This window comes from Lemur catta, chromosome 10, assembly GCF_020740605.2.
Source record: "Lemur catta isolate mLemCat1 chromosome 10, mLemCat1.pri, whole genome shotgun sequence".
In the NCBI taxonomy this organism is placed as follows: Eukaryota; Metazoa; Chordata; class Mammalia; order Primates; family Lemuridae; genus Lemur; species Lemur catta.
The window spans coordinates 77,639,223-77,662,544 of record NC_059137.1 but is presented as its reverse complement, the minus strand read 5'-3'; the positions used below and the strand labels follow the sequence as shown (position 1 = coordinate 77,662,544).

General features: G+C 34.2%; 1 protein-coding gene across 2 annotated transcripts in view; it reads left to right on the top strand.

Moving 5' to 3' along the window:
* Positions 1 to 23,322, top strand: part of GKAP1 (G kinase anchoring protein 1) — a 66,869-nt gene that overhangs the window by 25,469 nt on the left and 18,078 nt on the right. Inside the window, exons 6-8 of one of the 2 annotated variants that reach the window (XM_045562216.1) lie at positions 2,905 to 3,028; positions 6,623 to 6,645; positions 20,409 to 20,561. In XM_045562216.1, the coding sequence (XP_045418172.1) occupies positions 2,905 to 3,028; positions 6,623 to 6,645; positions 20,409 to 20,561 (300 nt within the window). The remainder of the gene's footprint in view (positions 1 to 2,904; positions 3,029 to 6,622; positions 6,646 to 20,408; positions 20,562 to 23,322) is intronic. The other variant, XM_045562217.1, reaches the window with a different exon arrangement.

Here is a 23,322-nt window from a genome sequence, read left to right as displayed (position 1 = left end):
ACAAAAGATTATTTATTTTTAATTTTAAATGAATATAGAAAGTAAGTAGGTTTAAAAATTTAGCATGGGTACCACAGTACACAGGCATTCATTAAGAGACCCTCTACCAGAGATACACTGTAAGTAAGTAAAGTAAATGCAAAGCCATTCTGATATTTTGGCCTCATAAACTCAGCATTTATCACTGAGCTTTGATATTAGGTTGTGTTGTGTTGTTTTTTGTTTTTTGATACAGAGTCTCACTCTGCTGCCCGGGCTAGAGTGCCGTGGCGTCAGCCTGGCTCACAGCAACCTCAAACTCCTGGGCCCAAACAATCCTTTTGCCTCAACTTCCCCAGTAGCTGGGACTACAGGCATGCACCACCATGCCTGGCTAATTTTTCTATATATTTTTGGTTGTCCAGATCATTTCTTTCTATTTTTTTAGTAGAGACGGGGTTTCGCTCTTGCTCAGGCTGGTCTTGAACTCCTGAGTTCAAACAATCCACCCACCTTGGCCTCCCAGAGTGCTAGAATTACAGGCATGAGCCACCATGCCTGGCCTTAGGTTGTGTTTTGAAATGCATTCTATAGCTTGTGACTGTAGGAACATTTAAGTAAAATGTGGTTGGTGTTGGTTTCTAGTGGCTGTATTTAAATTGAGCGTTGATTACCTTCATAACATTTAACATTTTAGTTTTTAACATTTATTGGTATTCTTTTTTGGTTCATAAACTGTATTCAACTTGTGATTACTCAGTGATTGATCATAAATAGCCTCTGGTCATGTTTAAGGCTTTTTGGCCATGCCATTTTATATTAATGCCTTCATCCAAGATGAAAGGAAGAGAGGAATGAAAATTCACAGCAGATGATTTTGCTATGTATTTATAGTTCTGTAGTTCAAGGGAAAAGGATAAAAGTTGCCAGCAAAGTGAACGTTGTACACTATACGTGTTGGTTTTATTTCCATATCCCTATTTCTGTTATCCCAAATAATCAAGAATGACTATTATAATTTGTTACATGTCCATTTAGACACAAAGCAGGCAATTACAAAAATGGATGCACCTGTGATTTAATCATTTAAATGTGCTTTCAGATTATACTGAAAAGGTCCTCCTGTCCTCTTTAATTAGGAGATAAAATTTATCAAATAGAATATTATTATACAATAGTCGTTCTTGTTAGATCTATGTCTAAAGCTAGAGGATTAGCTATAGTCTTATAGGAGGAATAGAGTAAATGGCGTTAATAAAATATCATACTCCCAGCCAGTTTTCTTGACACCGTCATAACCCTGGTTACCCAGAAGCATTGGTTTTATCAGACAGTAGTGACTCTAACAGAATGGAGGAACTTCTTTTGTTTGATGTGATTGCATTGATGTAGTCATTGAGTTTTAAGTCAATATTCAAATAAAACAAGTATAATTGCTTTAGCGTGAGGACCTTTACAATAGATAACTAAAGTTTGAGGTGGCATTTTCTATTCTGTTCTGTTCTTCATTCACTGTATATTTATTGATTGGACAAAATGTGCTAGGCACACAATACAAAGATAAGAACATGCTCCCAGCCCTTGAGTTTAGAGGAGGGAAATACATGTATAATTATATAATTATAGTGATATTATTAAGAGATATACGTTCTCGGTGCAGCAGGAATTCAGAAAAATAGGAGACTTTTCAGTGCTTTTGGTGGGGATGTGTTTTAGGGAAGAATTCTTAAAGAAGAGTCTTATTAGATGTATTAGAAGTTCACATGGTAGACAAGAGGAAAGTAGGCATTACCAGGGAAGGAGTGGCAGGTATATGTGTATATGTGAAAGAATATAGCATATTTGAGAAACTGTACTTTAGAAACCTAGAACTACAGGAGAAGATATGGCCAGAGGATAGGATATAAAGAACCTTTTGTACTAGCTTAAGGAGATTGGGTCTTATATATCTGTTGGCAAAAATCTATTGAATATTTTTAACTTTTAGACTGATTTTGGGTTTTCATTTTAGAAACTCATGCTGAAGCAGTGTAGAAGATTAATTGAGGGGCTAAAATTAGAGACTGGTGCAGTGTCCAAGCAAAAAAGAAGATAGGGGGAATGACAGAATGTACAAAGAGAAAAGAGAATAGAATTAAGAGATATTTAGGAGATGAATTCAATAAGATCTAGTAATTAATTTGGATTAAAGTATGTAGGAGAGTAGGAAAGGGGTTTCTAGCTTAGACAGTTGTATAGATGCCAGTGGCATAACAAGGTAGAGGATTAAGTGGGGAAGGCAGGGTGGTGGGTTGGAAAGATATAGCACATTGAGTGTGGAGATGCTTATTGAACATTTCAGTTGAATTGTCTGTACATACGGAAATCATTAGTGTGTAGGTAGAACTTTAAACTTTGAGATTAAAGAAATGGCCATGAAGCGTAAGAATAGGTTAAGAATGGGATAATGGTGAACAGAAGCTACATTTCTAAGGAGAAGATTGAGAAAAGAAGCCAGCAAAGGAAACTCAGGAGTAGTCAGAAATGTATTAAGAAAATCAAGATATGCTTGAAAAAATAATGTCTTTTGGATTTGGTAAATAAGAAGTTGACCTTAATTTTTAGTGTCAGAGAACAGCAGAAGCCAGATTTCAGTGGGGTAAGGCAGGAAACTGACTCTTTCTTGAAAGGAAGAAGAAGGTGGCAAGGAGGAGGGGGTTATACACCAAGGTATAAGTTTTTGTTTTTATTTTAATGTTTAAGATACAAGCGATTGAGTATATAAGCAAACAGTTATCCTTTTATATAATTTTGCTAGCCTAACTTTTGGTTTTTTATTTGCCTTTTATCTTTGAAAGATAAAACCTTAAGAAACATGTTACTTATCAGTGAATTGATTTCATAGCTTGTAAACTGAACTTAACTATTGTTGATAATTCTTTGTAGGAGTATGAAAATGCTGAAAGTGCTTCAACTCAGTCAAAAGTTATGAATAAAAAAGATAAAAGAAAGAATCATCAGGGAAAAGACAAACCTCTCACAGTATCACTAAAAGATTTTCAATCTGAAGGTAATGTATGTACAATATCTATTATGCTAAAAGAACTATTCTAAGTCTTATATTTGAGTTGTAATACTTGATCTTTAAAATAAGTAAAAATTGTTTTGTTATTGTGTCATTTAGAATGTAAAAAGCACAAAACTGTGTCTTAGTCTGTTTTGTGCTACTATAATAGAATACCTGAGATCGGATAATATATGAGGCTCTTTTCTTTTTTTCCTTTGAAACCGGATCTCTTTTTCACCCAGGGTGGAGTGCAGTGGTATGATCATAGCTCACTGCAACCTCAAACTCCTGGGCTCAAGCAATCCTCATGCCTCCGCCTCCCTGGGACTACAGGAGCACTACTGTGCCCAGCTAATTTTTTCTTGTTGTTGTTGTCTGAGCTGGTCTTGAACTTATAACCTCAAGTGACCCTTTGGCCTCCCAGAGTTCTGGGATTATAGGCATGAGCCACTGTACCCAGCTGAGACTGGATAATTCATAATGAATAGAAATTTATTGGCTCATAGTTCTGGAGGCTGGGAAGGCCAATATCAAGATGCCAGCTTTGGGCGAGGGCTTTCTTGATATGTCATCACATGGCAAGAGTGAAGGCAAGAGGGCAAGAGAGCAACAGGGGCTGAACTCACCCTTTTATAACCAGTCCCACCTATGAGGGTGGAACCTTCATGGCCTAATCACCTCTTAAAGGTCCCACTTCTTAATACTATTACAATGGCAATTAAATTTCAGTATGAGTTTTAGAGGGGACAAACTCAAACTGTAGCAACCTATTTGGTAATAAACTGAAACCATTTGGGGTTTTTAAGTAATTTAAAATCACTCATTAAAAGTCCATAAAACTGGCCAGGCGCGTTGGCTCACGCCTGTAATCCTAGCACTCTGGGAGGCCGAGGTGGGCGGATCATTTGAGCTCAGGAGTTCGAGACCAGCCTGAGCAAGAGCGAGACACTGTCTCTGCCAAAAATAGAAAGAAATTATCTGGACAACTAAAAATATATAGAAAAAAATTAGCTGGGCCTGGTGGCGCATGCCTGTAGTCCCAGCTACTCGGGAGGCTGAGGCAAAAGGATTGCTTGAGCCCAGGAGTTTGAGGTTGCCATGAGCTAGGTTAATGCCACAGCACTCTAGCCTGGGCAACAGAGTGAGACTCTGTCTCAAAAAAAAAAAAAAAAAAAACTCCATAAAACTTAAGTAAGAATTTATCTCTTTGTATTTCTGAGTTTGTCCTTTTTAACGTACTGAAAATAAAAACTGACATTTGTAGTTTCTGAGTCTTCTTGAAACATATTATTGTCCTTATACATGAAGTGGTTTGGCTTAAAGTAGACCAGGAATAATATCTTTAGGTTTTAGCCATTATTGGTCATCCTTTTCAAGTTATCTAGAATTGCATCTTAGAAAATTAAAATAAAAAATTTAAAATGAGACTTAATGCCAGAAAACTGTTTTATAATGTCATTTGTATTTAAAATTTTTTTTAGAGACAGATTCTCACTCTGTTGCCCAGATTAGAGCACAGTGGTGCAATCATAGCTCACTGCAGCTTCAAACTTCTGGGCTCAAGTAATCCTCCTGCCTCAGCATCCAAAGTAGCTAAGATTACAGGCGTGTGTGACCATGCCTGGCTAATTTTTAAATTTTTTTGAGAGATGGGGTCTTGCTGTGTTGCCCAGGCTGGTCTCAAACTGCTGGCCTCAGTTGATCCTCCCTCCTCGACCTCCCAAAGCGCTGAGATTACAGGCATGAGCCACCACACCTGGCCCCATTTGTATTTATTATCGAACAGAGAAGAGAAAAGGAATTTTACCATCCACTAGACTTTTGAAGATAGACCACAAAGGACATTATTTTTAATGTAAGAAATAGTAAAAACTCTTAACCTGTGCTATGCAGTATGGTAGCACTATTCATGTGTGGCAATCTAGATATAAATAAATTAAAATTTTAAAATGTAGTTCCTTTATTTTGGGTGCTCTGTAGCCACATGTGACCAGTAACTTCCATATTAATGCAGCTATAGAACATTACTATCATTACAGAAATTTGTATTGAAGCACTATGTCTATATCAGTCAGAGTAGTTGCTGACCATATGAACAGCTGTTTGTTCATTGACAGAGCAGTTTATTTGATTCATGTGAATTTAGGCTTAGTACATTGGACATTCTTCTGTGAGGATAAATGATACCTTAGCAATAATTTCAAAAAATAAAAATAAGAAAGCTAAATACTGTTTTTAGAAACAAACCTCTCTGCGAAATTAGTAATAAATTTAGAGGATTATATTGTTTTCCTTTGAGGACCAAGAAAGTTTCCTATAGTCTGCCAGTAATTAATTTGCTTAGCTTTGGGGTTAAAAGAATACACTCATGTTAAAATAAAATTCCCAAGTTTAGTAAGAAATATTTCCTATAAGGAATATATTTCATTAAAAACAGTCAGAAGCATGAAAAGAATGCTTTTTAAAACTCCTAATTTATTTTCCATGTGTTTTATTTCTACAGTAATATGTAAGTTTATTAGATGCATTGAAAGACACATCAATATGATACTATTCAAGGGAAGCTATACAGCTTTTGCAAGCAATGATTATTAACACAGTTGTGATTCTTTCTTGGGCTCTGGCATCACATTGTATGCCAAGTAGAACATGCTAGAAGAATAACTATAACCTACCAGGATTTGGTAGTTTGATTTTCACCTGGTGATTTTGGAATTTACTGTGTTCATGGACTCTATTCTGATCAGGAGATGATTAGAGAACTGGACCAGCTTTTAGGTTCTTGGTCATAAGAAAGCTATTCTATTGTTGTTAGCCCTTGAGAATGGAAAATTTCTGTGGTACAGAGGAAGCATTGTTAAGTATTAGATATCCTGATCATCTCCATTTTAAATAAGAGTACTTGCTTGCTATTTGTATTTAGATTCAACCTTGTACATGTATAGATTCCCTTATGTCTCCCATTCTGCTCTCAGTAATACTTTTCCAGAAATACTGTGTTGCTTTTAATCAGTGATTTCTTTCATCTAGATATATTTGTAATGAGTTCTTTTTTATATTTATTGTATAAATATACATCAGTTTTTAGGATTTTTTTCATAGTATTATCAAATTACTGTCATGTATATTTTTAAAATAAAATAGCTAATAGATTTTAAGGACATAAATTGCCATTTTACTTTTATATCATTACACAAAGGCAGTAATCTGAACAGTTTTTGCAGTTATAGTAACCTGTGATTTGATTTTGGACTATTTGTGTCCCCTTGATTTGCCTCCACCCAACCCTCAAATTATGTGAAACCAAAAAAACTAAATTATACGAAATGCACATGCTTAAAGTTTAATATCGTTGATATGTGTGGCATTTGCTGGGATATAAGACCTGGACCCTAAGCTGAGCAAATTAGTAATTATATACTGAATATTAATATCTTAAACCTAGAAAAGCAAATCAGATGTGAGTCCTAGAAAACCCTTAAATGATTTCTGTAACTAAATTTAGAAATTCTTTCAATTATTTTTTTTACATGTTAAAATATTTTTTGTATATTAATTCCACTCAATGAAGTCTCACCTTTTTTTTTTCATTTACAGATCACATTAGTAAAAAGACTGAGGTAAGTCTTATTGTAATCATCTATTGTAATCATCAAATAAACACTGATGATTTTACAAATAATACTTCAGTATTTAGCAATAAGTGTTTTTTGAGTCATAGCCATTTAAAGAACAACCCATAGGTTTGTCTTGAGTGAACCCACTCATGTTTCTGGAATTTTAAAGATATAAAATATATTATAATAGATAAAAATACAATTATTTGCATGAAGCATAATATCATTTGGCTTTATCATCCTAATTTGTATATCTCTGTGTGTGTGAGCCAAAAAGTTACGACATGTGTGCCAAGCTTAAAATTTTGGTGAAAATTGGTTTAATCTCCAAGTCTATATTTTAATCTTTTTTAAAAACCTATTCTGTCAAGATATTTTGGAATTATGGAAATTTGAGGTGAGCTGTGATTCTACAGATGCACCCACAGGGAAGAGTAGCCTAATTTATATACTTCTCTTACCATTCACCATTAGAGGGCAGCGCACCTACATGCCTTTCTGGTGGTAGGGCTTTTTTTGTTTTGTTTTGTTTTAAGACTCTAGTACAGCCTCCACAAATCTTTTAGAATTGGAAGATGATAGTATTATAAAATATCCTCTAACATTGAAGACAATACTAATAAAATGTTATAATTTTTTCATCTCTTTAGATAATAATTTCAAAGTTTCATTATTCTTCCATTATATATTCTTATTTGTAATTGCATTATTTTTTTTCATAGTCATATGGCTCTTGATTTCACCTTAGGAAATATATATATGGTTTCTGACTTTTTTTTTTTTTTTGGTTTTAAGCATTTTCTTGACAGATTAGGAAAGTGAAGTTCATCTCTTTAAAAAAACCACATTTTAATAGCTACGACTATATTAATAATTTAGTCCTTTACTATGCATGCAAACATTAAATTGATTTGTTGTTAAAACAGATGTTTGAAATTCGTTTTAAGTTATTTACAAACCACTATCACAATTTCTTAGATTAAAATTTAAATGACCACATATATAGATTGAATATTAATTCCATATTTAAAAGTGAAAACATGTACTTTTGGACTGATTCCAATTTACATTGATTTATTTGGGAGTTAGTTTTATGCAGATGAGAAGGTAGGTACAAATGATACACCCTATTCCTAAGAGATTACCAACAATTGTTAGTGGAAGAAAAAAATAATTCTATAAACTGTTCCATGTTTGCTTTTCTTCTTTCCTTATTCAAAAGAACAACAAAAAAATATAGACTGACAGGATCTTATCTATTTAATATGTTAAAGATGAGTTGTATTTAAACAAGGTTTGTATGTGGAATAATATATTTTGTCTTTCCTTGTAATTTTGGAGCTGTGTTCTTATTGTCTCCTATTATTAAATAATTTGGTATGTAATAAAATAATGATTAAGACAAGTTCTATTTTTGTAAATGCAGTTTAATTATAATTTATTTCCCACATACCTATTTTAAGAAATTGGCCAGAAGAATATGTAAGTCACATAATCCTTTGATACTTGTTAAAAGTACCAAAGTTATGTTCCATTTTCATTAGAGGCATCACTCACTTTCTGAGACTTAAATATTTAAATGTTGCAGTGGTTATACCATGGCTCTAGGAATTTAGAAGAAATTTTTTTTTCAGAAAATCCAAAAACAAAGTTTAAAAAAAATTTCTATTTGAGCTCTAAAATTAAATTTTCTATTTGAGCTCTAGTACTCCTACAAATGTACTAGTCCTTGTTTAATTGTGTGCTGAATAACTGACTTAAGTCTTTCTATCTTTAATGTATTACTTATGCCAAGAGATTTTTTTTCATGGCTACCCTGAAGTTCCTAACCTTTGTTGAGAACAATATTCTTCTCACCTGCCCCCATTTAAATCAGGTATTTACTGGATAAAATTCAAGAGGGAAAAGATATTTTACTTTATTGATGGGTAATGAGGGGTACTTGAACTGCATGTATGTACCTCTAACTGCTGGCTAAACTTGTTCTCAGGTTAATTTCATCATTCCCTTTTTTCTTTCTCTTTCCATCTTGATTATGTGTTATTAATCTCAGTGCTTGTTCCCAGTTCTAATTCTTGGTAATCTCTATCACACTGGAACTGTTAGAGTAAAAATGACACTTGTAGGGAGTAGGGAATGGGACACAATTAGCTTTTCTTCATTAAATATCCAGGAGATGTTGACTGCCACTGCTACCTCAGTCCACTATGTGTTCTTCACCACAATATAGTCAAGAAGATATGAAGGGAATGCTAGACAAGCAGAATTAATAACAGTAGGTGCTTATGCATACTTTATGAAACCTCAGTCATGCCTTTTAAGAGATATTATTTGATTCTAAAGTTTCTTTTAATTCTTTTTATTTATTTCAGCATCTTACGGGGTACAAATGTTTAGGTTACATATATTGCCTTTTTTTTTTTTTTTTGAGACAGAGTCTCACTCTGTTGCCCAGGCTAGAGTGCCGTGGCATCTGCCTAGCTCACAGCAACCTCAAACTCCTGGGCTCAAGTGATCCTCCTGCCTCAGCCTCCCTAGTAGCTGGGACTACAGGCATGCACCACCATGCCCAGCTAATTTTTCTATATATATATATTTTTTCAGCTGTCCATATAATTTTTTTCTATTTTTAGTAGAGATGGGGTCTCACTCTTGCTCAGGCTGGTCTTGAACTCCTGAGCTCAAACAATCCACCCCCCTCGGCCTCCCAGAGTGCTAGGATTACAGGTGCGAGCCACCGCGTCCGGCCCATATATTGCCTTTGTGTCCCACCCAAGTCAGAGCTTTAAGTGTGTCCATCACCCAGACAGTGTGCCCCACACCTATTAGGTGTGAATATACCCATGCCCTCCTTCCCTCTCCCACCTGCCCAGCACCCAATGAATATTACTACTAAATTGTGTACATAAATGTTGATCAGTTAATACCATTTGATGGTGAGTACATGTGGTGCTTGTTTTTCCATTCTTGTGATACTTCACTTAGTAAAATGGGTTCCAACTTTATCCAGGCTAATGCAAAAAGTACTAGATCACCACTGTTTTTTGTGGCTGAGTAGAACTCCATGGTATACATATACCACATTTTATTAATCCACTCATGTATTGATGGACACTTGGGTTGTTTCCACATCTTTGCAATTGTGAATTGTGCTGCTGTAAACATTCTAGTGCACATGTCTTTTTTATAGAATGTCTTTTGTTCCTTTGGGTAGATGCCCAGTAATGGAATTGCTGGATCAAATGGTAGTTCTACTTTTAGCTCTTTGAAGTATCTCCATATTGCTTTCCACAGAGGTTGTGCTAGTTTGCAGTCCCACCAGCAATGTATGAATGTTCCTGTCTTTCATCAACATTTGTTGTTTTGGGATTTTTTTGATAAAAGCTGTTCTCATTGGAGTTAAGTGATATCTCATTGTGGTTTTGATTTGTATTTCCCTGATGATTAGAGATGTTGAGCATTTTTTCATGTTTCTTGGCCATTAGTCTGTCTTCTTTTGAAAAGTTTCTGTTCATGTCCTTTTGCTCATTCTTTAATGGTAAAGTTTTGTTTTTTAATCTTAATATGGTGCCTTTTTAAATGCCAGTACTATTGGGAAGGGTATCTCATAACTATTCCTTTCTCTCCAGTCCCACTTTTACTTGGCCTTCCTGATTGTAGCCCTTCTATAGTAGCATAGTTTTACAGTTTTAATAATTTTAGTGATAGTCATAAGTCTTGAAGTCTAAAAAATCAATTCTTCAATATGCTTGAATAGACTATCTCTGGAAGAGTACTCAAGAAACTGTATCAGTGATTGCCAGAGGTGGAGTAGGGGGAATACTAGGACAAGGATAGAAGAAAAGGCTTATTTTTCACAATGTAAACATTTGATTTTTCTATCATGTCTATATACTGCCTATTAAAAAATTCTATTAAAAATAAAAAGGACTGAGTGAGGGAAGGAGCCAAGGAACACACCCCATTCTATCTAGCTCCACAGCCACCTCTTTCCTTTTTTTCATACTATGCTTCCATCATGTCTACCTTTAGCTAGTTACGAGCTTGGACAAATAATTTATTCACTTTAGGGCCCAGTTATATCATGAAAAGTAATGCTGGATCTGTTGATTTCTAAAATTATAATAAAGGTGTATTTTTAAAAAAAATAATAAAAATATGCTTTAAAATGAACTTTACAGTTAATATTACCAAAACACAGGAGTGTAGCAATAATAAAATTAGACTATTAGATTTTAAAGCAAATAAATTCAACCTAGCTTGTAAAAATCTCACCTGAAGCCTGATTTTACCTGAGTAATTCAAGCTGTTTCCTACTCTTCTCAATGTGCTGACCTCATTCTTATTCCCATACCTTTCCTTATTTATATGTATTATGTTTGTTAGCTCTCTTTGGTTGTAACAGAAGCCCAGCTCAATCCAGCATAAGTGAAAAAGAGATGCTTATTTGGCCCATATAACCAAACCATGGAAGATGAGGGAGAGCTGGCCTCGTGGTTGACCAGGTCTAGGCATTTAGACAGCTTTAGGACTCTTCATTTTACTCCCTACTCTCCGTGGCTATCTGCTGCTTCACCTCAGGAGAAATCACATGATTACTTGCAGATCTCAGAGTTATAGCTTTACAGGATTTCTTATAAACTGTTAATTTTTTCTTGAAGCTTGATAGATTCAGGTTGTTTTCTTGAGATGAGGGAAGCAAGAATATTTCCAGGTGGTGTGATATATTTCCTATCATATCACATCAGGGAGTCATAGAATGTCTGGTTATTTTTATGATGTTAAAATTGATCGGTGATTCTAATGGCATTCTCCAATAAAAGGAACTAGGACTTCTTAGAGAAATGGCTGCTTCTAGGGCTGTGACAGAAGATATACAAGATGAGCCTGGAGCTTCTCATATCAGAAATTAAGGAAGTACTCAAAAAACAAAAGGATGGGGGCATTTCAAAGGGACATAAGAACTAATCTGAAATAGCTCCCAATGGCCAGAGTGGGGACAATTTGAGAAACAAAGTAATTAATATAATATTGGTACCCAAAGTACATATTGGTACACCAAAGTGCATATCCATGAGTCAGTACTTATATAAATAAGCAATTGAATAGATAAATAAGTGGGAGAGAAGAGACAAATCTCCCATATACAAGAATTCCAAATAATTTATGTAGATATTTCCCCTCCAGGATATGGGGCTTAATTCTTCTCCCTACTCTTGGGTGTGCGCTATGCTTAGTGGCTTGCTTCTGATGGATAAGTATGGAAAGGGAGGGAAAGTAACTTTACATGGAGAAACCTGGCAAACACAACCCTGACCAGGTGATCAGTGTAGATGTTATCAGTGATTAGTCATGTTGATTGCACATACCCTTGATATGATGTGATGAGATGGGGACTACACTGCTGTGCTCCTCCTCCATGAAACCCAAAACCTCAGCCTAACCGTGGGAAAATAACAGATAAATCCAAATCAAGGGGCATTATATAAAATACCTGACCAGTATGACCGGAATTCCTCAAAATTGTCAAAATCATCAAAAAAAAAAAAATATGAGAAACTAATGGACCGAGAAAGCTAAGGACACATGACAGCTAGATTTAATATGGTATTCTGGATCGGATCCTGGAACAGAGAAACAACAGGGAAGAATTAGTGTAATCTACTGAATAAACTATGGGGTCTAATTATAGTAATGTACCAGTGTTGGTTCCTTAGTTATAACTAATGTACATAATAATGTAAGATGTTCGCCACAAGGGAAACAGAGTGAGAGGTATGTGGGAACTCTGTGTACTGTCTTTGCAACTTTTCTTTAAATCTAGGACTATTCAAAAATTAAAAGTTTATTTTAAAAAATTGATCACTGGGTTCAAGTGTTGTCAGCCATTATAAAGCTTCCCATCAGCAGTCAGTGTTTTTAGCAGTTAGTAATGATTATTACTTCTTTGATACATTATTTCCTTAGGGCTTATTCTTCATTCAATATTTACTTCAGGAATACAAAATGTAGGAATAATTGAATGGTAGAGGAGAGTTTATGGTGAAAACCAGTGGTTTCCCACCCTAGCCCTTGCCCTTCCCTTACTACTTTTTAAAATTTTTCTCATATTTCAAGATTGACTCTTTTTGCCAAGTCATTCAAAAATATTTGGAGTTTTTCTGAACATACTATATTTTTTCATAATACCTTGCCTGCCCATGTCTGCTGTCTTTTTGATCTGGCTAAGTATGCTTCAGAACTTGCCCAGAGGGTCACTTTTTTCCTGAAGCTTTCCTGGATCTTGGTCTTATTTGGATGCCCAGAACACCCTGTATACTTCATGGCCCTTAACACCCTGTTTTATAATTGTTTTACTTCCTCACTAGAATTTGAGTTCTTGGAAGTCTAGAACCATATCTTGGTGATTTTGTTTCCACGGTAGTCCTAATTCCTGGCACACAGTAGGTAATGTAAATGAATGTTGGTTGATAAATGAATGAATGTTCTGCCTTCTTTCTAAAACCTTTTTTGGTCTGCTTCTCCTGTATTTTTTTTTTTTTTGAGACAGGATCTCATTCTGTTCACTGTAATAGAGTGCAGTGGCATGACCATAGCTCACTGCAACCTCACACTCCTGGGCTCAAGCAATGCTCCTGCCTCAGCCTCCCAAGTAGCTGGGACCAGGCATGCACCACTGCACCCGGCTAATTTTTCCATTTTTTGTAGAGACGGGGTCTCGCTCTTGCTCAGGCTGGTCTGGAACTTTTGACCTCAAGTGATCCTTCCACCTTGGCCTCCCAGAGTGCTAGGATTACAGGCGTGAGCCACCACGCCTGGCCCTGCTATATATTTTTATAATACTTAGAACAGAGGCACATAGTAGATTTCATTTCCTCTGCCAGTTCAAGCACATTGTTAGCACTTTCCTAGAGCTCTGCATTAAGAATAATTCTGAGACGATATCCTTGCTTAGCAAGAAAAACTGTCACTATCAAGTAATTATTATGCATTTGCCATTTATAAAAGAGGAAGAAGTGAGTATATGCTTTACAAGTATTTATCATCCATGATTACAGTAAAGTGCTTACTTATTATTTGTTACTATTTCATATATTAGTTTTTGTCTTTCCCAGTAGATTGTGAGTTCCATGAAAATAGCCCATGCGTAGCATACACTAATCTCATAGTAAGAGTTTAATAAATAATTATTTCAAGTCAGATTCAAGAGTTGAGTCCATCAGGGTCTACCCTAGGGGAGAGAACATATAGTCTTAACCCTTATATAATATCATCCTTAATATAACAGCTCATTTGAAGAACATCATTATTTAGATTTCCCCTTGAAATAAGTCATTAATAAAAGCACTCAAGAGTGGTAAAGAGAAGTAGCCCATTTTGGGCCATTTTGTGGTTTGTGTGTTACTATATATTAATATAATGTAATATCTGTCATTTATCAAGATTCCATATATGCATGGATTTGTTTTTGAGCTCTGTATTTTGTTCCACTGGTCAGCTTATTCCTGTGCCAAACCACACTGTGTTAATTATTCTAACATCATAATGCCAGGGACAGTTTTTAGCTATAATTAGGCAAAAAGTCAAACTGGATCTCTACCTTCCATCATACATTAAAATCAATTCCACATTAGATTAAACAGTCATATGTGGAAGGCAAATTTTACAATTTATAGAACTAGAGAATATAGGAGAATATATTTCTGATGTAGGGGTGGGTAAAAACTTAATAAAAACACTAACTATAAAACAAAAGGTTGATAAAGTAGATGTCATTCAAAATGAATAACTCATTTTCCACAAAATACCAAAAAATATAAAAATACAAGGTACAAATGGGAAGAAGGTATTCTCAAAATGTAGAACTGATGAAGGATTGGTATTCAGATAAAGAACTCCAATCAAATGATTAGTGTCTTATAACATAGAAGTATTAAAAAATCATTAAGAGACATCAGGCATTTCACAAAATGGGAAATATGAATAGCAAAAATATACCAAAGAAGTCCAATTTTGCTATTAATCAGAGAAATGTAAATTATGATCTCACTGAGATACCATTTTTTTCCTACACACTGGGCAGACAAAAATTATGAAGCTTGCAAATACCAAAATTCAGAGGTTTTAGATCAATAGAGTTATGGACCAGTTTATATTGGTGGGAATGTAAATTAGTACAAATATTTTGCATAAGTTTGGTGTTCTTATAAAGTTGAATATTCATTATAACCCAGGAGTCAGCAAACTTTTTCTGTAGAGGGCCAGGGAGCAAAATATTTTAGACTTTGAGTTACTTCTGGTCTCTATCACAACAACTCACTTATGCCACTGTAGCATAAAAGCAGCTATAGACAATGCTTAAATGAATGAGCATGGCTGTGTTCCAATAAAACTTTACTTTCAAAAAAGGCAACAGGCCCCCTTTTGGGCTGTAGTTTGCTGACACCTGATATAAGTTATGACTTAGCAGTCTACTCATATGTATATATGCCCTAGAGAAACTTGAATATGTTTCCTAGGAGCCATGTACAGGATGTTTATGTGTGCAATAGCTCAGCCCACCCTCAAAACCCCCAAGGAAAAAAACTGAAAAAAAATCTAAATGTTAATCTATAGTAGAATGGATACATTTTAATATAATCACATAATAGTTTATGAAATAGTAAAAATGAACGAATTTATAGGTCCAGGCAACAACTTGGAGGAATTCAAAAGTGAATGTTGAGTAAAGAACAAGTCTCAGAAGATTGCATCAGAGTGATACCAATTTTATAAAACTTAAACTCAAGCATCTTGCTAAAAATGTTTAATCTATATATAAATTAAGCCTTAAGATCTTACTTTCACTTTATAGATGATACAGAGATTAGAAGTAAAAGTTAAATGATACCTAAAGGAAGCAATCAGATAATATAAGATGGATACTTTGTAGGACAACTGACCTGGTCTCTTCAACAAGGAAGTATTATGGAGAAGAAAAGGTGGGGTGTAGAGAGGATGTTCTAGATTATAGATTTAATAGATGACCAAATGCAATGTGCAGACTCTTATTAGATTAGCAATAAAAGACATTTTTATATAATTGAAGAAATTTAAATATTAACTAGGTATAAAATGATATTAAGGAATGATTTTTGTTAGGTGTGATAATATTATGGTTAAATTTTGGAAAATTTATTTTTGTAGCCGCATGTGAAAGAATTTTGAGATGAAATATCATGATGTCTGTACTTTAAAGCATTTGAGCACAAAAAGGGCAGGGGATCAATATAGGAAAACCTTATCAATTGTTAAATCTAGGTGTATAATATATGAGTGAAATTTTTCACAATAAGTAAAAAAACAAGCAAAATGAAATTATTTAGTGATACATCTGTAAAACAACAAAAAGATGGAAATGATAAACACTAAATTTGGGGTAATTACCTTCGTGGAGGCAAGGAGATGGGAATAGGGGAGGAGGACATAGATGGGCACAAGGAATAGGTAGGTAATATTCTAGTTTTTAAGTAAAATAGGGTGGGATCATGCTATCTGTTTTTTTAAAAAAGCAGCTTTATTGAGTTATAATTTACATACAGTAAAATTCATCCATTCCAAGTGTATTAATTGAGTCATTTATAGTATATTTAAAGAGTTGTGTAACCATAAACACAGTATAGTTTTAGAATGCTTCTATACTTCCATAAAGTTACCTCATGTCCATTTGTAACAGTTAATCCTTACTCCCACCTCAGCCCCCGGCAACCACTGATCTACTTTCTGTTTCTATAGATTTGCCTTTTCTGGTAACTTATTATGAATATGAATGTACTCATATAATATGTAGTCTTCACGTTTGGTTTCTTTCACTTAAGCATAGTTTTTGAGGTTTATCCATGTTGTAGCATATATCAATAGTTAATTCAACTATATTGTTGAATAGTATTCCATTGTATAGATGTTATTTATTCACCAGTTGATAGACTTGCTATGAACATTTGATATATGTCTTTGTGTAGATATGTTTTTTTTCTGTTAGGTGGATACCTAGGAGTGAAACTGCTAGGTTGCTTGGTAAATTTATGTTTAACTTTTTAAGAGTCTGTTAAATTGTTTTCCAAAGTGGCTGGACCATTTATCATTCCCACCAGGAGTATAGGGAGGGTTCCTTTCTACATATCCTTCCCAACACTTGATATTGTCTCTTGTTTTAATTATAGCCATTCTAGTGGTTATGTAGTGTATTTCATTATGTAGTGTATTTCATTTCATTATGTATTGTGTGTAGTTTTAAATTACATTTTCCTAATGATTTTGAGCATCTTTTCATATACTTATCAGTCATTCTTATATCTTATTTGAAATGTCTATTCAAATATTTTGCCCATTTTTAAGTGTTTTCTTATCACTGATTTGTAAGATTTCTTTATATGTCTGGATATAAGTCCTTTCTCAGATATGTGATTTGCAAATATTTTCTCCCAGGCTGTGCCTTGCCTTTTTCTTTTCTATTCTTCTTAAATTTTTTATTGATACATAATAGATGTACATATTTTCAGGGTACCTTTTAATTTTCTTAATGGTGTCTGTTGAAGCATAAAAGTTTTAAATTGTGATCAAGTCCAGTTTATCCATTTTTTCTTTTATGGATTGTATTTTTGGTGTTCATTTAATAACTCTTTGCCTAACCCAAGGACATGAGGATTTAATTCTAGAAGCTTTATATTTTTAGTTCTTCTTTTTAAGTTTGTGATGCATTTTTGAATTAATTTTTGTGTATGGTGTGAAGAAAGAGTCCAAATTCACCCATTGGGATATGTATGTCTAATTCTCCCAGTACTATTTGTTGAAAACACTCTTGTTTCTTTTCTTCTATTTTTTTTTTTTTTTTTTTTTTTTTTTGAGACACAGTCTCATCTGTCACCCTGGGTAGAGTGCAGTGGCATCATCATAGCTCACTGTATCCTCAAACTCCTGGGCTCAAGTGATCCTTCTGCCTCAGCCTCCCAAAGTGCTGGGATTATAGATGTGAGCCACCACGCTGGCCTTGCTTCCTTAATGAAATGCCATGATACCTTTTTAAGAAGTAAATTGACCATAAATGTGAAAGTTTATGTCTAGATTCTCAATTCTGTTTCATTGATCTGTATGTCTATACTTAACACAAGTACCATACTCTTATTCATTGTATACATGGCACATATGAGTGAGCAAAATTTGAATTAAAGTGAAATTGAATTGGCTAGACTTGTTAAGTTAAAGAATCTATGTTCTTACATTTGATACATTTATTTATGATCTTTTTTCTATGGTGTGTGTTGGAGGAGTTGTGGTTGATTTATTTTTGCTTTTCCCGCCTATGGTTTCTCATCAAGGTATCTTTTGGAAAATCTTATCCTCAGGCTGAAAAGAAATTTTGTGCCTCACTCAAAAATACTTAAGGGAGAGAGTGCCCTTTGGGATAGGCATGCTGGTAATGGGAGCTATCAAAAAAAAAAAAAAACGGACACTGGGTGGAACTGCAGTCTTCAGTGATTTGAAATAAGAGGCTGATTAGTTGCCAGCAATATGCTGTCCTTTCCGTAGAAGCTCAGCAGTGTTTTAAGCATTTTTGTATTTATTGCTTTAAGATTAAATTTTATAAGAATATACTTCAAATATTTTATGAAGCAGTAGACTTAGAGTTATACCTGTACCACTTAGCAATGACTCATGGGCATTGCTGAGGCCATAATTACTTGCTGGGGAAATTATACTTGCTCTATCAACTTCTCATGGTGTTGGGGATTCAAATAAAGTAATGTTTGTTTAAGTGCTTTGCAAAATATAAACTGTTGTACAAACATCTTTAATGTCATTTATTAATACAAAGCACTGATATTAAAGTAAATTTTTCTTTCAGACACTTTACTTTCTAAGATAATACGAAGGGAAAAGTATGAACAATTATTGAGCTGTTAGGTCATTTCCTTACAAATACAATTGAAATGGGTAAAATTGTGAGCACTAAAGTTCAAGAATGTGGGACATAGGTGAAACTAATGAGAGTGAGAGGAACATTTTCTTCAGTCTGTCTTTGTAATGGGAAGTTGGAGAGGAAATGGTACTTTTCTTAGAGAGTGTTTAAAATTTCTGAATTTATGTAATTGGATAGACAGTGATAAAATCTTTTTAAAATCAATTCTTTATTGACATGTAGAAATTATGCAAAAATTATTTTTAAATGTAATTTAAAAGATTGAACAATACAAAGCTATAGTAATCAAATACTGTGTAGTACTGACATAAGAATATAGATTGACAGAATAGAATTAAGAGTCTAAAACCAAACCATGATATTTATGTTAGTTGATTTTGAACAAAAGTGCCAGCACAGTTCAGTGGGGGGAAAGAATAGTCTTCTCAACAAATGATGCTGGATATCCTCATGCAAAAGAATGAATTTGGACCCCTTCTTCACATCATACACAAAAATTAACTCAACGTATCACAGGACTAAATATAGAAGCTAAATCTATGAAACTCTTAGAAGGAAATGTAGGAGTAAATATCTGTGACCTTGAGTTAGGAAATGGTTTCATTCATCAAAATTAAAAACTTTTGTGATACAAAGGATACTATAAACAATGTGCAAAGATATCCCATAGAATGGGAGAAAATATTTGCAAATCATATTAGATAAGGTATAGATACCTAGAATTATAAAGAACTCTTACAACTCAAAAATAAAAAGACAAGTAACCCAGTTTAAAAATGGGCAAAGGATCTGAGTAGACATTTCTCCAAAAAGATAAACAAATCTCCAATAAACATATAAAAGGATGCTCCAGCACCATTAGCTGTCAGGAAAATGCAACTGTAAACCACAATGAAATACCACTTCATACCTGGTAGGGTAGCATAATCAAAGAGATGATAATAAGTGTTGGTGATAATATGGAGAAATTGGAACCCTCTTGCACTGCTGATGGGATTGTAAAATGGTAGGCTGCTTTAGAAAACTCTCCAGCAGTACCTTAAAAGGTTAAACATAGAGTTACCAGCAGTTCTACTCTTAAGTATATACCCAAGAGAATTGAAAACATGTCTATACAAAATCTTGTGCATGAATGTTCACAGCAGCATTATTCATATTAGCCAAAAAGTAGCAACAACTCTAATGTCCATCAACCAGTCAATGGAGAGAGAAAATATAGAATAGGATATTATTTGGCAATAAAAAGGAATAAAGTACTGATACATGCCATAACATGGATGAACCTTGAAAATACTCTGCTAAGTCAGAAAAGCCAGTCACGAAAGTCTACATTGGATGATTCCATTCATATGAAATGTCCAAAATAGGCAATATATAGAGACAGAAAATAGATTATTGTTGCCTGGGGCTAGGGAGAAGTATAAGGTGGAAATGAGGAGTGACTGCTAATGGGTGTAGAGTTTCTTTCTGGGGCGATGGAAATGTTATAAGATTGATTATAGTGATGGCTGTACAACTGTGAGTATATTAAAAACCCATTGACTTGTTTGGGTGAATTGTATAGTATATGAATAATAAAAATTTTTAAATCAAGCAATACCTAACTTGAAAAATACAAAGAAGTAAGAAAAGAATATTTGCAAATGTATCTGTACTGTTTATCTTCTGGAGATAAGGGTCGAGTGGTTGATTGTGTCTTAGCTATCATTTTTCTTTCTTTTTTTTATCATTCTGGTGGCTGACTAGGTTTATTAAATGCATACACTTTTATGTTGAATGATAGTAAATTATAATTCATCTTTGACAGGAATTGAGTTCTTCTCAGACTTTATCACATGATGGAGGATTCTTCAATAGACTGGAAGATGATGTTCATAAAATTCTTATTAGAGAAAAAAGAAGAGAACAGCTTACAGAATATAATGGAACAGATAATTGTACAGCTCATGAACACAACCAGGCATGTAAAGTAGAAAATTCTCTTAAAATCACAGTGAAATTAAATGCAATTTTTCTTTTTTTTGAAGAAGCAGTAGAATCCAATTATGATTATATATAATAGTTTTAGGATATCATCATAGTCATTATCAACAGATACTTATATTAAAATGTATGAAGTATATTCATACTATATGAAATAGTTTAGTTATTGATGACTCTTTATCGAGCATATGCTGTATGCTATGCTGGTGTGAGGGAGTGGGAATACCAAGATGGATAAGACCTTTCTTCCCCTAGATACTCAGAGTGGTGGGGGACATAGGGAGGTAGACCTGCGAAGAGATTATCATTCAGCACAATGACGACTTTAAGGGAGACATGAGCAATAAAAAAATTTTGAATAGTAAAGGTAATAGATCACTGCTTGGGTAAATTGTGATGGGTATATAAGAAAAGTGACATTTGGGCTGGATTTTGAGTAATGAATAACTATGGAAGTGGAGAAATGGAGAAAGACTTTGCAGTTGAAAGGGGTCCCATAAGGACTTAGACTGAGTATTCAGGAAACTGAAAAGTTCTGCAACTAAGTTTGTGGTTGAGTGTGGGATGACGTGACTGAAGAAATAGATTGCATGTATGTTATAAAGGCCTTTTCTGTGAAACTAAGAAGTTAGAATTTATCCTGTGCAGCAGAGCAAGCTATAGCCTGTGAATCAGATCTGGTCAGTGGTCTGCTTTCGTGAGGACCATGAACTAATAATGGTACTTACATTTTCAAAATACTGTTTAAAAAAAGAAGAAAAGAGAATATGTGACAGGGACTGTATATGTGACAGAGACTATCTATAACCCCAAAGCCTAAAATATTGGTCCCTTCACAGAAAAAAATTTGCTAACCTCTGCTACAGACCAGTATTACCCAAAATATATTATCTGAGGGAAAAATGCTTTCTCTTCTCATACTCCACTCCTAGATGCAGGAAGGAGGTGTGACCTACTCCAAGATCCCCGCTGCTGCATCTTAACTCTTATCATATAGTGAAAGTGTGTTACCTCTCAGACCTCTCAGTCTGCATTTATTTTTGTCACCACAATCCCTAGTCTGTCTGTCTTCCTCTTAACTATGAACCTATACTTTACCTTAGATTGGCCTCTAGTCCATTGATTCTCCCAGCCCAAAACTTGTAGTAAATAATATCAGTCATGTCCCCATGAACACTTTCCCCTTACTTCCTTAATTTTCTGTTATTTTCTTCTTGCCTGTATGCAGATTGGCTCTCATAGTATTGTCTACTCTAATTACCGGGTCAGCAGATATTGCTAGAAAATATTTCTTAAAACAGTGCTAATGTTCTTATCTGAAAACCGGTGCTATGTAACTTTTGCCATATTCTCATTTCTACTTAACAGTCCTTTGATTTATCTCTTTCTGCCTTTGACAAATTTCTACAATACCTATTTCAAATTCTAAGAACCTGGTTTCCATCTTTTTATTCTCTTCAATGGACGTTATCTTTTTGTTTACTAAGAAAACTGATATATTTAGTCATTCAACTAATTAAATCCGTTCCATGTTGTTTTTGTTATATGGGGCACAGGAGAGGCCATAAGGACTTTTTACTTAATGCAGCAATAAGATTGGTTTATAAATAACACTATTCCATATGAAAATCTATTTTCAACTTATTAGTGGGAAATCCTTGCCTACCCTGAGGTACTTGTGAGCTGCTTCCTTTCTGGCATTGAATTAAATTTAGTGTTTTCCTGTCTTGCTTTGACTGCCAAATTTTATATACAGTCCATGTAACCCTGTTAACATTATGGTTAGCATATTCACTTCCTCCTTTTTCATTGATTGTGGTTTTGCCCTTTATACAGTCTTATTTTTTAAGCCATCTCTGATCATTTTTGGATAGAAGGAATGATATTAATATATTTCAGCAAATGTTAATACTTAGATGCCTCAAGCCCTTTGTAGAGCAAAGTTGAGTATATATAAGTTTAGTTAAATGATTAGTATTAATGATATAATAAAACTAAAGTGATAGTGTGGTTATAGTGGAAAGAGAACAGATTTTGAAATCAAACAAACCTAATAACAAAATACGGTTCTGCAGCTAATCAGCTGTGTTATGTTGGAATGAAATTACCTGCCTTTCTTGCACTATTATTAGGAAAGTTAGCAATTATGAGTTAAAATGCTTAGCAGAGCATATTGTACACAGAATGCATCTAATAGATAATTATTTTTATACAGGCAAAAACCAGTAAGTCCAAAAAGAATATACTAATAAAGTGCTATAGTAATTCACAGGAATAGGGTTCAGAGATGGCTTTGTGAGGAGAAAATAGCACTTGAATTGGAAATGTAAAGAAATAGGATTTGAACATGCAAAGGTGAGGAAGGAAAAACTGGAATGCCTTAAGTAAAAGTATAGAGGCAGTAAAGTATAAACCAGTTTAATTAAAATAGAAGGTTCTCAGAAGAATATAAGTTTGGTAAGGTAGGTTGGAAAAGATTGTGGAGAATCTAAAGTATGGTTTATAATTTAGTCAGTAGACAGTAAAGAATTTTTGAAGGGTTTTGAGCAGAGAACAAAGTTTTATATAGTAATATTAATTTCACTGCCATGCCTAGGAAAAACTGAAGGATGGTAAAGACTATACTAAGTAAGGGTATAGAACAATACTAACATACTAGTAGTGGGTATATGATTAAATAACCATTTTAGAAAATAATTTGGTATTAACTTTTAAAGTTGAAGATGATGGGTGTGACC